The sequence below is a fragment of the Alosa alosa genome, chromosome 1 (assembly GCF_017589495.1).
Source record: "Alosa alosa isolate M-15738 ecotype Scorff River chromosome 1, AALO_Geno_1.1, whole genome shotgun sequence".
NCBI lineage: Eukaryota > Metazoa > Chordata > Actinopteri > Clupeiformes > Clupeidae > Alosa > Alosa alosa.
The window spans coordinates 47,785,933-47,803,452 of NC_063189.1; the positions used below are offsets into that span (position 1 = coordinate 47,785,933).

Genomic DNA, 17,520 nt, shown 5'->3' on the forward strand with positions numbered 1-17,520 from the left:
TCACTGAGTTGCCTTTCAGTGTGGAATGGAACTCCACAGAAGAAAAGGCCATGGCAGTGGTGTATGAATGACCGCAGCAGAGCGATGTTTCTTTCCACTTCTCAATTCATTCATGCTGGATAAAATAACATAGAAATCATGTCTACACAAGTATCTAAACTGATCAGTTCATCACTCAATAAATTCAATATCCTCAGGGTGAAAATTCAACATCTCACTGTAAAGCACCACCAAGACAAAGGTAGCTAAAGAAAACATTATTGCGTGCATTTTGCTGCATGGGTACCAGTTCCCAGGTGTGATTCTTGGCTATAGCCATGCCTGTGAGATTAAGTGAATCACATGGGTTCACACACAGGAACTGTAGGGTCTGCCATCCGTCTGCGAAGTGTAAAGGCCTCGGGGATGTGCAGTGCAGAGCAACACAAGATGGACTCCGAGCCTCAAGGCAGGGGAGCCGCACCATTCAAGGTCAGCATTTCACAGAGATGGATGTTAGAAGCCTGACCTGTGGACCACGACTGCTGTGAACACGGGGTTCGAAAGCGACGTGAGCATAAGGGCCGTGAAGGAGAGAATCTACTTTAGGCACCGGTCACTTACTCATTGTTTCAAAGGCAGCAGAAAAAAACAGCTACAAGCTATAGCTACAGCTACTGAGGCAGAGTGAGGAGAACCTTATGCATCACATTAAGAACCACGAAGCATTTAAGTCTCAGAAGAAGCTTGGAAAAAAAATGTTATCTGCAGAATGTGTGCTGTAAACACAGGAACTTCATGGACAAACAGCAGGAGTATACAGAGCAAAACTACAATACTATCAAAGTGAATCATATGTTCCACAATCTATGGGGGCTTTGATTAAATTCTGCTATCATCGATTCTTAACTCAAAATATCACAAAACCCTGTTCTCAACATGATCCTCATTAACAGGAACCTGCTCTCCCCCCTAAAGCATGTTTACTATCTATCTAACTAACTATTACAAACTGTCCTGAATTGATGAGATGCCAAGAATACAAAACTGGTATCTCTCTAGGGTGACGCAGTACATAGTTTCTGCTGCCTGGACTAACCCTTTTGGACCATCTGTGGGTGCCTTTCACAACTGGTCCTCCCTCATTAAATATAGAGCTCATTCTTCATTAAACAGACTGATTGTCATCCATTAAACGCGATTTATTCACATTAGTCTGACTGGGCTCCACAAACAGATGGTGCAAGTCCCAGTTTAGAGGCAGCCTACAGCAACAACAACACTCAAGTTTTCTTATTTCACTTCATTACCATATTTCATATCCTAAGGTTGGAAAGCAGTTTTCATGTCCTCAAACTGTCCAAGATGTTCATAATAATTAGATGTAGCCAACATACTCCTAATGGAAATGTGTGTCGTGACAACACAAAAAAATGTTCAGACATCACTTTCAGAGCATTTTTTTAATCAAAATGTTTTGTCTGTTTCTTCTATTCCTACTTGAACATATAATAACAAACAGAGTGCCTATTTCTTTCACTTGTGGCCATATAAAACCACTGCATCTCTAAAGCTTCATATTGCCTAATTCTCTATACAACTTCTTGGAAGTACAGCACATTCACCTGCTAAACTAATTTTATCTACAGTATATACTCAGTGTTGCGTGCCAATTCTTGACTAATTACTTTTCTTTTCTCTTCTGTCCTCACACCCAAGTGATGTTCCTAAGATGAAAACACTTGCCATTGTTCCAGTGTTGCCTCCTAAAATATTTTTTTTTGTCTCATGCATTTGTGAGCTGACTAAATGATCTCAGTACAGACATGGTCACTGGGTATACTGCAGGTGTATGAGTGAGGAGGTGTATATGAACTTCAAATAACGTTTAACACAGTTTGCTCAAATTATATTGCAATATAAAATACTCTTACTAACAATAGAGAAAAGAGTGCCATAGGACATTGTACAAATATCTATAAAATAATACTGGAGTTCCGGTGCTTATTCAGACCCTGACAGTGACAGCCCACCTGCGTTTCCTGCTGCTTACCCCTGTACGTTCACCTAATGGAGGGGCACTCACCTCCTGGGCGACTATGCTGGAGATGCGGACGGCCCTCTTGACGCGCGTGTTCCTGCGCTCAGCACTCGCCAGCGTCCCCTCCTGGGGAAGGCTCCCTCTCTCGCTGAGCGACATCTCTCTCCGCTCTCGTCTTCACCTCCGCCACACACCTCCACTCATGCCAGAGTTGGGGGTGGGGGGCACACGCTGTGCCATGGACAACTACCCGCTCTGGCTGCAGTATGTATCGAGCAGAGTAAAGCGACTGCAGGGCTCCCCAGGTCTCATGTGATCCTCTCGCTCGTCTGGGAATCCCCCTCCCCCCTCCCCCCTGGTGTGGGCTTGTGCGTGTGCCTACGCCTTCGGAGTCAAGTCACAATCAGAGTGGAGTTTGTCACATTCCGTTTCTTCAGCCTTGGTTCTTGTGGGTTCGTTTATCACTGTGAGAGTCCTGCCTGGAGCTCCGCACTTGAAGTTATCTTGAGTTCTTCGTGGGTAAGCGTCATCTCCCTCGGTGTCTCTGTGAGTCAGATATCATGATCTCGGCTTACTCGTTTCCAGTTGACGAAGAATGGTCTACATTTTGATACAGGGTGTTGAATAAGCATTGAATATTTGCTGTTTAGGTTCACAGTATAACTTCCTCTTTGTGTGATATAGTTTCACAAGTAAATCTTCACTTCACTCAATCTTCACATCCAAAAGTGCATGCTGCAGTAATGTCTCACTCATGTCTTCACTTTTCTGCCTTTTCGCCCACTGGTGAGAGAGGAGCAGAGACATCTGTGATCTCTGGATCACCCCGCTGTGAACCTGCTTGGGCAGCTGTGCCACTTTTCATGAGCTTTTCAAACAGAGTAAACTGCCTCTACGGTCCACTCTCTCCAGCACTCTCGCTCTCTTCCTCTCTCTCTCTCACTCCCTCTGCTCTTCAGTGTTCCCTCCTTCCTCTCTGCCGCTTCAGTGGCAGTCCCACTCTGAAAGAGCAGTAATTACAGTTGGCTGCTGGATCCTCCTCCTTCCTTCCAACACCAGTCCAACGGTGGAGGCAGATTGATGAGCCTCTTTCCCCTCAGTAAACACAAACAGGCTTACATTGAGCATCCTCTGACAGTGCTCTCTCTCTCTCAGCTGCAGGTGTGTATGTGTACTATATTCCTTCATGCTTACTTATTCATTAGGTAAGTAGTCAACACTACACAGGACACTGTTTTTGTTTTGCTAACTGTGTAACTGTGCTATTGCTCTCTCCCAGAGTATAAAGTTGTATTGATCAAAACAATTGACTGATAGCGTGGATGGATGCACTCACTCCCAATATACACAGAGCCTCCAGGAGTTGATGATAAATGACCTGTATAAGCAACCCAGCCAACCTCTTATTGAAACGTCACCTCACCTGCTCAAACTTGACCTCTTGTGTGTGTGTGTGCGTGTGTGAGCTCGCCTTTCATCTGCGTCAGATGGGCTCAATGGACACTTTCGCCTATGGGTTTGGTCAGTTGATCTGGATGTCTGCTGTCACAGTACAGTAGGTGGTTTAGAGCCCTGAAATGTATTATGAGTCTCGCCGGACTTTAGGGGATTAAAGGCGCAGTCAGCGATTGCGCAGGAAGTCACGTTTGTTTATTTCTGTATTTTCCTAAAATTATTAGGAAACATTTTTTGTCCAAAACAATGTACATCAGGACCAAGCAAAACACACCAGGGGCCGGTTTCCCGATAACGTTCACTCTTAGCAAGCTATGAATACTTCAAAGGTAAACCTTACCAAAGCTTTAGCTTTACAGTCGTGGTTCCTAAACTGTTCCTTAGGAGTCTTCTTACGAAAAGCTCCTTACGTCCGATATACAAGGTACTGTCCACCCTGAAGAGGCTGAATTGGTTGACACTGAAGGTTCAGAAATCGATTTTTCACTTCACACGGACAGCATGACAGTGTTATGGAAGACAGTGCATTCTTTGCACACACAAAAAAAAAGCAAAAAAAAACATTGCTCAAATATCGCCTCCAGTAACATTTAAGCTACTTCAACATGGATAAACTAATTAATAGCATACGATGAGTAAAAAGTAGAAATTAAATGATCTACCCTTAATTGACACAAAGTCTGGAGGGGGAAGCGACCCGCAATCTGTCGGTATGACAACTATAACCCCCTAACACCTTTACCTGTTACGCCTTCATCACTCCATATCAAGTAAATATTTGAATAATAGTATTTTTTTTTAATCACAGCTGATTGACCAGCAGCCTCATTTAATTCAGTATTTTGTGTCATTGGTTAACATTATCAATAAAAACATCCCCTCACCTTAAACATTGTAGAAGATGGCAGGGGGAAGCAAGAAATAAGAGAATAAAGCTTTTAATTATGTTCAAATGCATGCACATTTTATTATTTGTGTGAAAACATTTCCAGAAACTCTTTTCTTAATTAGCCTAATTAAAATCATTGGTGAACCAAAACAGAATTCTAAGAGTGCTCCACACCACTCTTACCAACGAACGACATACGAAAGACATAGGTAACAAAGTACCTTTCGGGAAATACGTGAAAATGTTAAGGTAGAGCTTAAGTTAGAGGTTACTATCTATGCATTAAAAAGGTTTTGGGAAACCAATCCCAGAAAGGTAGCTCAGTATTCCCAGAGGAAATCAACACAGAGTTTCATTTTTGTTTGGGGTGCATGCTGCCCCCACTTTGTTTCCAGTTTTTAGACCCTGGGCTGCCTACAAAGACCAGGGTTTTTTTACAGTGTACTCACGGAATGCGCAGCTAGCAGATCGTGAGGAAAAGATTGAATGTGATAAAAAATGTCATGGGCTTGAAATATCGCTGACTGCACCTTTAACAGCAGAAGTAGTTTTTTTGTTTTGTTTGGGGGGTAGTAATAAGCCACAAAGTAAACACCCAATCACTGACATCTACAGATGTACACACAATTTCCCTTAGGAATATAAGGGTATTATACTGTGGGCCAGATGTACGTACATTTGCGAACGTAGCGTTATCAGCGTCATGGACACACCGCAGATTGCGAACGCTGTCAGACCCAAGTTTCCGTCATATTTATCAATCGTTCAATCCTTAGTGTAAACTGCGCCTTTCTCTGCCTTTCTCCGCCCATAAACGCAATTTACAAATGTCCACAACTGAATGGCAGCGCCTACATACAAGCGCAGTTGAATAAAGTTAACTGATGACAACATTAAAAAGAATCAAACGTTTAGCGATCATGAAATAATACCATACATGATAAGATGTAAACAAGCAGGGAGATAATGAAGATCAGTAGTTCTACTCAAACTACTTGTGCACATAGGCTATGGAAGATTGGTCAAATCTAGCAAGTAGGAAAGTTTAAGTGAATGACGTGAAAGTGAAAGTAAGACAATCGAAAGGCCAACGAAAGTTAAGGTTGTTTTTGGTAGTACAAATACTTTCACCACAAAAACTGGTGCTCTAAATAGCAATGTTGTCTTTGAAAGGTTCTCTTATTGACACATTGAACTGCATGGATGCATTTGGATTAACACCTGCTTTTACAAGGCGGAAGTATTTAGGCGCAGAATAGACGTGCGCTTTCAGGAGCAGTCTTTGTACATACCGCAGAATACATAATTAGGTGCTCTTTACTCTTCCCCTCCCATCTTTTTACGCTAAACTCCCACTTTCCCCTGGATCCTCCCATGAATGCATATGCATGACATGACAAACGCAATCTGCCACTTTCAGCTCCCGCGACAGGCAGTTTGCTTTTTAATATCATTGCGGCCTGTTTGTACATACCTCGCAATGATTTTACACGCACATTGCGAAACAAATACGCCTGAAGTGGGCGCAAAGCATTAGTACATCTGGCCCTGTGAGTGTAATTCAAGTCAATTGCTTTTGATGTGAAAAATCAGCAAACAATACAACACAAGAAGTGGAAAATGTTTTTAAAAAACATCCCCTCATATTGTTAAGAACTTCTTTGGCTCAGACTCAGACACTCGGGAGAGTCATAACCACAATACTGCTACACTGTTTTCATTACAGGAAGCAAATGAAACAGTGCGTTCACACAGTGTTCTTCCTCATTGTACAAAGATGATAGGGAGGTTTTACAAGAGCGGCAAACATGCACACTCAACTACAAGTAACAACTACATCAGATAGATACTGCTATTATAGCCACTGCATGTGTCAACAGGGGTATTATTAGGACTTACACCTCTTGACATGTACCACTCTCATGCATGCAATACATCAGACTATTCTGATAAAGACTAAGTATGACACTGACCTAATGGATAAACAAAGCTAGACTGCAGCAGTGCCATGAAATTCTATCACAGTGCGAGTGTGGCTGTCTGCACAACGAAAAATGCAAGCGTGGTTGCTGTTCTCTAAAACCATAAAACAGCATCCAATATATTTCAGATTTCTAAACGTTTCATTTGAGCCTAAAGCAAACATATTTGAATAAAGACACTCCCACGGTGGAACAGTGTATGCATATTGTGCATGCAGCATTCCTCTTCCTTCGGCATCATGATAGCTTAAGTGGAATGTCTAAGCGGAGAGAGTTTTAGTGTGGAAGGGAGCAGACCGTATTTCTGAGGTCTTTTCTGCCTCTTGTGTGGGGGAGCATAGCATCAGTGTCTGAGCCATTTAATATGTTTCCTGAGAGAAACAGGTCCCTTTTAACCCAGGTGTGAGTTGCTCTGTTTGACAACCCTTGCTTTGTAAACTGAGAGGGACACTATCATCAAAATTCTATTTATTTTCAGCCAGGTGTTTGGTTATTATTAAACATAGCTCAACCAGTGGTTTGGTTATTATTAAACAATTCCAGTAGACTATACCCATAAGCTGTCTCTTTGTGATGTCAAAACAACTGGCTTTTTCATGGAGCTGACTCTGTAGGCTGCCAGGGTGATTAAATGCGAGTTTGGTGAAGGACAGAAAAGCATTTCCCATATGAAACATTAGCAGTGGTTCACCTTGCTGGGGATCGCTGAAGGCACAATGGATATACTGACAAATAACTGACTTTGAGCATACAGCAGTTATGGTGGCTTTACTGCACACCATCCTATGTGGTATCACATTTGCCCCTCCACTTAAGACCTAGTATTAGTGTTGTCATCATCTGTATCAAGGGAAGCCAATCATCAAACGTGACAAAAGTGCATGAGTCATTCTAACTTCATCTTGACATGTTGATGAAACTAAAAATATGGAAGTAAAATAAGTCTGGACCTCGCTCGTCATCTCTTGGAATAACTGAGAAGTTATGGAATGATAACACTCCCCATAAAAAAAGGCAATTATCTCAACAGTGATTCCAAAGGCCATTAAGTGTAATCTCCATCATCTGCGCCTTTTTTGCGCCTGAAATGACTTCAATAAGAAGTAAAATAACGATGGGAATGAGCTCATTTAACATCTCACCACGCTGAGCACAGGATAAGAATTAAAATGCTTGGAAGCTGAAATAGAAGTGTCACCATGGTATATGTCGATGCTGGTGTTGGAAACCAGTTTGAGATTTTCTGAGCCACTGTAAAATTTTTAATATGCAGTTACCACAGAGATCTATCTGAAGCCTTCTGCACAGGACATAATAATAAATACAGCGACAGCATATTCTAAATGTTAATCAGTAATAACTTTAAACCTAATACCCTAATAAAGATCGTGCTCCTACTGTAGTTTGAAAACACAACTCCCTGTCTTGATGAACTGCTGTTCAGGCAGATCAGACAACACATTAAACCTCTGGTGCATCTCTGATATTATCAGACTGTTCTGGGAGATGTGTCATTCGCGTTGCCTCCCTCAGTGCTATCAGAGCGTTCGTTCTGAAATTGCCTTGGGCTTCAATTTAACACGGGCAGGATGTACATAGGGTCAAGTTTTAAAAGGTACTTTCTGCACAAAAGGGAGAAAGCTTTCATCACTGGGAGAATGCAGCCATTATTATTCAAACTGCTGCACTCATGTTGTCCTGCCCACGCCCATGGAAAACATGCTAATTCTTTGTTTTTTCAAAAATGTCATGGCCCTATAAAATAATGGGGGGCAGACACACTGGTCTGTAATGATATGCTAATAAGCACTGTATGATTCATTGCCACTATATAACTTGAGGCTCTTTTGCAGGATATGGTATGGATGGCCACTGTATTTTGTTAAAAATGAGGCTCTCGCCAAAGCCGCAGAATATATATTGTACTAAAAGAATATACAAAAATCTCACTACATAATAACAATTAAAAATACAATGCATTCTCATAGCACAAAATTATACTATTATAGTATAATTAATAAGTATTATTAGTATTATTCCATGTCTACCATGAATGGATCTGGGTCACATAGTGGAGTTTTAATTCAGCTTCTGTTCTCACCTGTTTACACAATGGCCACAAAGTGCATTCATAAGCAGTATACCTCCACTCCACACTTTACAAACACACACGCACAGAGACACAAAGACACAGACACACACGCACTCACACACTACGAAGAGATGGATTTGACTGTCCCCTCCCTCTGTATGCCTCATCTATGACTACACATTGGTTCCTTTGACTAATAACACAGCAGAGTTACGATAATAAGGTGAACACTGAATGAGGATGAGTTCACGTTGACCAAGTATCCATCATTCACTGAGTGGCCTACACTGGAAGAGGAAGCCTCTATTGGCCTTGGTTGTTACTAATGAAGATAGATTCATGCTCATGAGTCAGTGGAACGCCCAAGCTGATCATATTTGGATTAGTTCAAATCTGGATCAGATACAAAACATTTGGAACAGTTTAAGGCAGAATTCATATTGTTTGTTTGCGTGGTAAAATATAATATAGATGAGTTGTTTGCAATATTGAACCAACTTGTACTGTATGTAAATCCAAACAGTTCTGCAACACTGTCTATGTAAGATATGCCAGTTAAATCATATGAATCCTCTGACACAATAAGCAAAGTGCAAAGACAATAAGCAAGGTGGTACAGTGAGTAGGCCTATTGTGTAGGCTAATATACTGTTGAAGTAGGTCTAGTCTTTTTTTTTTTTTAGCTAGGTGGTCCGTGCGTTTCTTTTTTATTGGTTAGTTAAGTGGTCCTTCGTCTGAAAAAGTTTGAGAAACTGTCGTAGACCCAAGTATTAATGTTTTACTCCGCCACGCTAGATGGCGATATGCGCAACACATTCCCCAAACTTTCCATCTCAGCAGAGAATGTGATCTTAGCTAACTTGCTAGCAAACTTTCCATATTAGCTTATTTGCTAGCAAACTTTGCATCATCAGTGTAACTAGTTAAATAGTTGACATTCCTTGCTAAAAATTTTCGTATGGATATTCTGGGGGATGTTAATTTGTATATGTATGAGAGAAGCTTCAACTTCTGGGTATGTAGCATTGTGGCATAAATCTTTAGTTAGCTTGCTAACTCTGACAGAAATCTCCGGTGTTATTGTTCCATGTAGTTTCGTGTTGCAGCCACAGGGTTGCAGCAACAGCACAGTCGCACAGTAGACTAGCCTACAGGAAAGCTGCTGCGCATGAACTCATTTGGAATATTTTGAAAACTTAACAGCTAGATATTCTGTCTTCTCATTTTGTAGACGAAATGAAGAGATATTTTATCTTAGTTTTTATTTCATGCAAAACATTTTAGTCTCGTCTTTTTTCGTCAACAATAATGAATCTTAAAGGAATACGCCACCCCTAGGTGAAATTGGGTCACTCCCCGCAGTCCCTAGAGTTGGACGAGTGAGCCAAAGCGTTTTATAGCCGACCCAGCCATTGTCCTAATCTAGAAACGGCCCGGTTAGCTTTAGCTTAGCGTAGTCGCTGTAATCCGGCGATTCCAGCTAGCATGTCGTTGCAAAAGTGAATCAAATAACTCAAGATTTTTTATAATTATTTCTCGTAACCTGTACATTCACATCGAGTACAAATATCAATGCAAATTAACATGAAGGGATTTACTAGACCAATTTAGATTTGGAACTATTTTTGGGCATAGCACCCGGCAAAGCACTGCTGCCAGAGCAAGGACATCAGACGCAGCATCTGAAAACCCTCAACTTCTGGCAATACACCAGCGTGACTACCAAGTTCTCTGCTACTAGGCTAACACTGACAGGTGGGCTTTCTCTAACAGTTCTAATGCCGATGAATATGGAAGATTACACGATAGACGAAGATGATGACTTACCAAGATCCAAGACCCTACCTTTTCGAACCTGAGTTCACTGAAGAGGAGTTGCGAGCTTTGGATCTGGGAAGAGAGGACGTTCGCGACTAGTCAAAGGCGAGTCGGATGAGAGAGCGAGCAAACACGAACTGGTGGTGTGAGTGTGGAGTGTGCCAACCCATGCCGACTGAAATGGAGTGTTTGTGCTGTGCAGAGTGGGATAAAATACTGCCATCGATGGTGGGCTGCGTGATGTCTTTGGTGCTTTGCCGGTGCTATGCCCGAAAATAGTTCCAAATCTAAATTGGTCTAGTAAATCCCTTCGTGTTAATTTGCATTGATATTTGTACTCGATGTGAATACAGGTTACGAGAATTAATTATAAAAAATCTTGAATTATTTGATTCACTTTTGCAACGACATGCTACAGTAGCTGGAATCGCCGGATTACAGCGACTACGCTAAGCTAAAGCTAACCGGGCCGTTTCTAGATTAGGACAATGGCTGGGTCGGCTATAAAATGCTTTGGCTCACTCATCCAACTCTAGGGACTGCGGGGAGTGACCCAATTTCACCTAGGGGTGGCATATTCCTTTAAGACAGTCTTAGTCAGTGTTTCAGGACATTAGTGCAGTCTCGTCATCGTCTCGTCTTAGTCATGAAAAAAAAGGTAGTTGACGAATATATTTCCTCTCGTCTCGTCTGACTAAATTAACACTACTCTGGTCGGGTAGCCACATTCTAAACCGTAGGGGCTTGGAGGACCACATTTTTTGTATGTTGGCCTCACTGGGACTGAGTCGGCCACAGACTCTGATGAGTCCTGTAGCTGGGTCAAATTCAGGGGCCAGCTCAGTCAGTCAGTCGAGTTTGAGGGGAAACTTCTCAGCCACTTTTTAAGGAATTAGTACTCGTCAATGAAGTTGAGAGGTCCAAAGGCAGATTCTCAGCAGTGGCGTCAAGCAGCTCTGACCAGGTGTTAAACTGGGAGTAGTCAGGTTTGGAAGGGCTGTCAGGAACTTGGACATGTCCACAGAATAAAGATTTCCCTACTTCTGACATGTCTTCATTAGAGAATGAGACTGGGAGGCTTGGCAACTGGGATGAGGGTAAGCACAAGAAAGGTGGACCGATTGTGTTTGGTTCGTGCACTATCCATCCCAGGTGAGTGTGCAGGGCAGCTGGGCTTCCCGTATGTCTAAATCTCACTCGTTCTGTAGAGCTCAAGAGATGAGGATGATCTGCACCCACCAGAAGCGTCGGCTGGATCTTGAGGAACTCCTGAAGCGGAGGATTTCAGAGGTGCTGGTAACCTCTGGAGTGTGACAACAGGGTAGGTCTGCTCAGGTAGGTCCAGTTGTTTGGCAGTGAAGGAAAGGAAAAGGAAACTGCTCTCCATAGAGGAAACGGCTCTAGGAAGGAAAAGGAAACTGCTCAACGGCTCTATTTGCTCTATGCCTTGTTGGAAGGTCCGCAGGACTAACGATTCAGCCGCCTGTTAAGGCCTAAACTCTCTGCAGCAGAAGACAGAAGCAAAGTTCTCTCTGAACCGTCATCCAAGATAGCATAGGTCTCCAGAGACCTCCCTTTATGACTCAGGACAACTTTCACCAGCTTCAAGAGAACAGAATTTAAGCCACTCGACCTACTTAGATAAAATATCCCTGAATCACGCTTACCGGTATTCACCTCATGCAGGACTCCTAGGTGACGACCCGTGCAGTGGGGGCAACCTCTCTTCAAATCACATCTAGACGAATGGTGGGACCGCCCATATCTCCAGCAGCGGTCATTGTCCAAGATCCACTTTCTCTTGGTCTCCACATCAAACTGCTGAAAATCAGGACACTGACTGAGATGATGAGCTTGACTGTTACAGAAGGCACAAGATGAGAATTTCACCCGCGAGTAAGTGCTCTTATTCTGGGCTTTATCTTTAGCACTCTCTTCCTGACTTACACTCTGAAGGAAAGTGGTGATGGGGAATGGTGGCTTTGAAGGTCTTGCCTTTGCTACTGCAGACTCACTTACTTGAACAGCTAAGCTTTGGTATTCTGCTTCTTCCTCAAACCAGTTTGAGAAATCTATTAAATTATAAGGAACATCTAGTCTAAGAGTTCTAGCATGTCTAGCAAAGCTGGCAACATGCTCAGCTCGGAGCTTACTGAGTAACTGATGGACATGGGATGCGCACGCCAGCTCTGTTTCACCCTCGTCACGGCCCCAGGACTGAAGCATGCCGACCAAAACTATTTACGGCAAACTGGCTGAACTAACGAGAATCTCCAGGACGAATAGTTGGGAGGCTCTGAATGGAAGCAATTTCTCTTAACACCAGATGATGAGGTTGGCCATACTTCCTCTGAGCATGTAGCTTCTATTGCAAAATCATGTCGTTTTATGCTTTACAACATTAGGAAGATCAGACCTTATCTGACACAAGATTCCACACAACTTCTTGTTCAGACCATGGTCATCTCTAAGCTGGACTATTGTAATTCACTATTAGCTGGCTTACCGCTTGTGTAATAAGATCATTACAGCTGATTCAGAATGCTGGAGCACACCTGGTCTTCAATCAGGCAAAGAGAACACATGTAACTTAATTAACTTAACAAAGAGAACACATGTCACTTAATCTTTTAAGGAATGGGATTGAGGGCTTTTCAACACATGCTGACCTCGAGGACTCAGTAAGTGGGTACGCTATGTTGGGCAAAGGCCACAGGAGGCCACATATTTCTAGAGGATTGCTTCAGCCTTTCATGGTTATCTTCAGTCATCATTCCAGCAGCCTCTCTGGCTCGAAGGACTATGTAAAATATTAGGGGGTTTTGGCTGGTTTGGGATTGGTGCTGCCAGCATGAGGTGTCAATTAAAACATGGGAATCCAGTTTTCCAGTTAACTTTGATTTCATTTCCCAGACTGATTTCTTTGAGTGATATTGTTGGTGTCTATAAACAAACAACCAATAAAGCAATCATAGTCTACACAATCATAAATGAAATACACCTATATGCAATAGCTATTATTAAACAAAGAAACATAAATAAGATCAATCACATCACAAACTAAATAAATCCACATTGCTCCTATGAACTGAAATGGTGAACAGTGAAGCAATCAAACAATGCTGGAAACACATGGCGTTCACATTAAAGTTCCAAACGGATATTCAAGGAACAGTCAAAGGAGCTTCGAGGATACTTTACAAATACTACATTTCAACAACAACAAACACGATAGAATATAAACTTACATGTCACAATATAAACTTACTGTACATGTCACAAACGCAACAATCCACTCAAGCTGAATGAGAAGGCAGCCACTGCAAACTGGAGCCATCTACAACAAAACTGACACACTGGAGACTCAGGTTAACTACCTAAAGAACTGCAGGGGGCGTGTCTCTTAGTGTTGCAGAGGGAAATGACACGGATATATTTCGAACAAAGGTTTTTGAATATTTGCTACTTTGGCCACAATATCCACAGATGTATTATTATATTTATGGTTGTCATTTATTCAACCCTCAAAAGCATACGTCTTCAAATTCAGGACCATTATGCTCGTTTCAATTTGGAATTTTGTAGTCGGACTTGTTTGTTTATTCAAAGCCTAAAAAAGTAGCCTGGGCTTTTTGAAGTGTCAGTTTATTACACATAATTTTTTACGTTGTTTTGAATAGCCATTGCATACCCGTGTTTGTTGGCGTGTTGTTGCAAAGTCCGCGGAATCATTTTATGCAAGCAAACCGCAAGGGAGTCTTTATTGTTGAGGTCCGACATGATAATCATCCACACATCGTGATCGTACACTCGCTTAACTTTTTACCTGTCTACACTGATTCGGTTCTGCCAAAGCTCTGCCTCAATCCTCTCTGGTAGCCTACAGTGCTGTGTGAGAGGGAGAGTGGCTATAGTAGAGCGGGTAAAGCCAATGTGTGCTTCTTTTACTGATATATTTACCGATATATTTTGCATTTCTTATCCAAACAATGTCCAACTTGGCACTGCACTTACTCATGCCTTTAGCAAGACACCTGCCATGTTTGAAATCAATTAGATGAACGGTTCGACAGATATGTGAATAACACACAAATACACAAGCACACACACAGACAGACATTTCTGTCATTTATAGATAGATTTTCTGTACAGCGTAGTTTTATTGTATAGATGTTTTTCAATATTGTATCATGCTTTATCCCATGTCACAAGAATGACATAATTAAGCTAGGTAATATAATTTAACACAACACAACATATTACTATGTCATGTTTCATAATTCTGTCTTCTTTGGACAAAATACAAAACACACAAACAAATCTGGCAAAAACAAAATGGCTGGAATACACGCTTAGCTTTGTTGTCAAATCATTATATCACAACATCAACAGCTTTCACCGAACAGCCCAGCAGGTGCTACAGCTTCATCCAGCTAGGCGTCCAGGAGCCATCTACTCCTACTGGCAGGTACAGTCTTCAGTAGAGAAGAGTGTGCAGAACATGTATTTTTAAAGCCTGGTTGTCAGGGCGCTCGCCTGTATCTGATAGATCTATTTGTGCTGGAGCCAGACCCTCTGGGGAGGAGAGGTGCAAAGGGCATGAGCCAAGCTAGCGGAGCTGTTATGAGTAATATAGACCAGGAGCAGTTTCCCTAGCCTCAGCAGAAGTTGAGCAATAAAAACACAGAGTGAGAGAGAGAGCAAGAGAGTGAGTGAGAGAGTACAAGAGAGCGATAACGAGTGGGAGGCTTTTATCACAGCCAGGGGCTTCTCTGAGGTAACTTGGGCTTCCCCACTTAATTCATCCCACATATTGTGGCAACTCAAGACACTTCCTCATATGCACTGGTGGTTGAACTGTATAATCTACATTAATGGGTAGATTTCAAATAAGATTTTACATGGCAGCCATTTTGGGGGTAAAAAAAACCCAGCTGAAGGCCCTTCCTTGCTTGCTGACCTGACAAAACATCCTCACCAGAATGAAAATGGCGTCAAACAAACAAACTCTACCTGGCAGCCCTGTGAATAAATGTCCATCACTACCACCAGGGCTGGGAAGCCAGGCCATATGGCTCAGCGAGCCGCAGATGATCCATCAAAGCCGCACACTCCTCGAGGAGTCCTTGATGGTATCATCATGGTTCTGTCATCCCTGCCAGCTACGCAGGTGGATCAGGAGGGAGGAGGGAAACATCTAAGCCCACCGAGTGTTTACAAGAAACTTCATCAACGCAACCGGCAAGCTCTACCCATCACACAGGCTCTGCACGCACACACACACGCACACACACACACACACACACACACACACACACACACACACACACACACAAAAGTCTGGACACACAATTATGTCCACGACAGTCCCTGTCGGCACCTCTCTGTCCAGTCCCTGCATAATGGATTTTGTCCTTGGCAACAGCATACAGGCACAATGCAGTGCGTGCAGTATACCAACAAACAAATATGCACAGTGTAAAGACTTTACATGTTGACACAAACAACAGATATGGAGATAAACAAAAGGCCAGTGAGGGACCGACAACTGATAACTCCACCCAACACACACACACACACACACACACACACACACACACACACACACACACACACACATAAGGGCATGTTGACACGCGTGCACTCCAGTCCTTTGGGACTGACAGGGTGATTAATGAGGTGATGTGGGGCTGAACTGGGTCAGGGCCCTGGAGAGGAGAGGAGCAGAGCGGAGGGTAGAGGGTGGTGGTGGGGTGGGGTCTGCAGGTGGCTATGGTGGTGCTGCAGGACCGTGACAGGACTATCGGGGCACATCAGACACACGGGGGAGGGGGGGTGACGGTTCCCTGTCTTTCCCCCAAGCATCACAGTCACTGGATGTCCCATCAATTCTCATTTAGAGAATAGCATGGTCCCTTCACGTACCCAATAGGACAGGCATCAGCTCGCACTACAGCCCGGGACCTGTACGCTCTCCACCGCCTGGCAATGATGCACACACCTAATCGTCTAGCTGCTAGTCCACAACACACACAGGCTCAAACACTGAAGAGGAACTACAGGTAGGAGGTCATCATGAGGAAGAGTCGCCATTTTTCATACTTTCCGCCTCCATTAGATTAGATGTATAACTTGGAGAAAATGAGCAGCCATGGAGCCTTGCGATCATGCTTTATTAAAAAACCTGGAGATAAACAGCAAAATCAGCACATTCTCATTTTTATCTTCTACTATATAATATCCTGTGAGGGCCCCCTGTCTTGGTTGTACTGTAGCCTCAACTGGAAACACCTGACTCAGCCATTCAGACCATTTAGGACCAATAAAACCATGTGTGCTCTATTGGAATTGCAAATGAAGAAGATGTCGACTACATTATCAGAAGAAGCCTAGACACTCATTTATTGCTTAATATTTACAGAAATTATTAATTTATTAAATGAATTAGGCTCTCACTCTTTTTTTTCCTCACAGTTCTCACAGTAGGCTCTCACAGTTTTTATTTTCACCGACGAGATCATTAATGCTTTATTGCCAAAAATATGTAAATAAGGCTTGCTTAGCAGAAATAAGAAAATTGCAGTCTTACCAAAACTCAAAAGGGACAAAGTGAAATGGAAACAGCAAGCCACTAACAGGATCATGGACGAAAGCCAAGCTTTGCGTCAGCTTTGGAAGATGCTACTTTAACATGTGACCTGAGATGATGTACTCAAGGTCGTGGTGTGTCGAGGGAAGGATGAGTGTGTGCATGCCTCTCAAGGACATGCTGGTAACTCCGCAGGTCGATCCTGCGTCACGCTCCCTCTCCTCTGCACAGCTGTGCAGCGGCCCTTGGGGAATCAGTCAAAGGCCCTAGGCCTCCAAGCTGCACCTCAGTCAATCACACTCACTTAAACGCTCACAGGCAGCCACAGCTCAACACAGGCACACTGCAGGTACAGCTGGAGAGGGGACGTCTTTGTAAAAGACCGTTTACATAATCACGTACTGTATGTGGAAATGTAATGTGTATACACTGTTTCCATAATTTTTAATCTCATTGTACCTAAAATGTTTCTGATTCTAATTCTGAATGTTTATGCACATTAGGATATTGCATACAAATTTCAAGTGTTTCCAGTCAGGATTTCTAATTTAGAATGATCAAAATGCAAATTAAGAAGGTGAATGGAAACCCAGAAATATCTCAGTGCAAAGTATGATGCATTTCTGAAGATGTATCTTTAACAGTTAACATATCTTATTTCAGACAGCAATGAAA

General features: G+C 42.7%; 1 protein-coding gene across 4 annotated transcripts in view; it reads right to left on the reverse strand.

Annotated features, from left to right (window-relative positions):
- Nucleotides 1-17,520, reverse strand: part of kcnh2a (potassium voltage-gated channel, subfamily H (eag-related), member 2a) — a 33,234-nt gene that overhangs the window by 12,290 nt on the left and 3,424 nt on the right. Inside the window, exon 1 of one of the 4 annotated variants that reach the window (XM_048257693.1) lies at nucleotides 2,066-2,979. The exons of the other annotated variants lie outside the window; for them this stretch is intronic. Coding sequence (XP_048113650.1) covers nucleotides 2,066-2,179 — 114 coding nt within the window. The 5' untranslated portion in view covers nucleotides 2,180-2,979. Of the gene's footprint in view, nucleotides 1-2,065; nucleotides 2,980-17,520 lie in introns of those variants that run through there. 4 annotated transcript variants of the gene reach the window in all.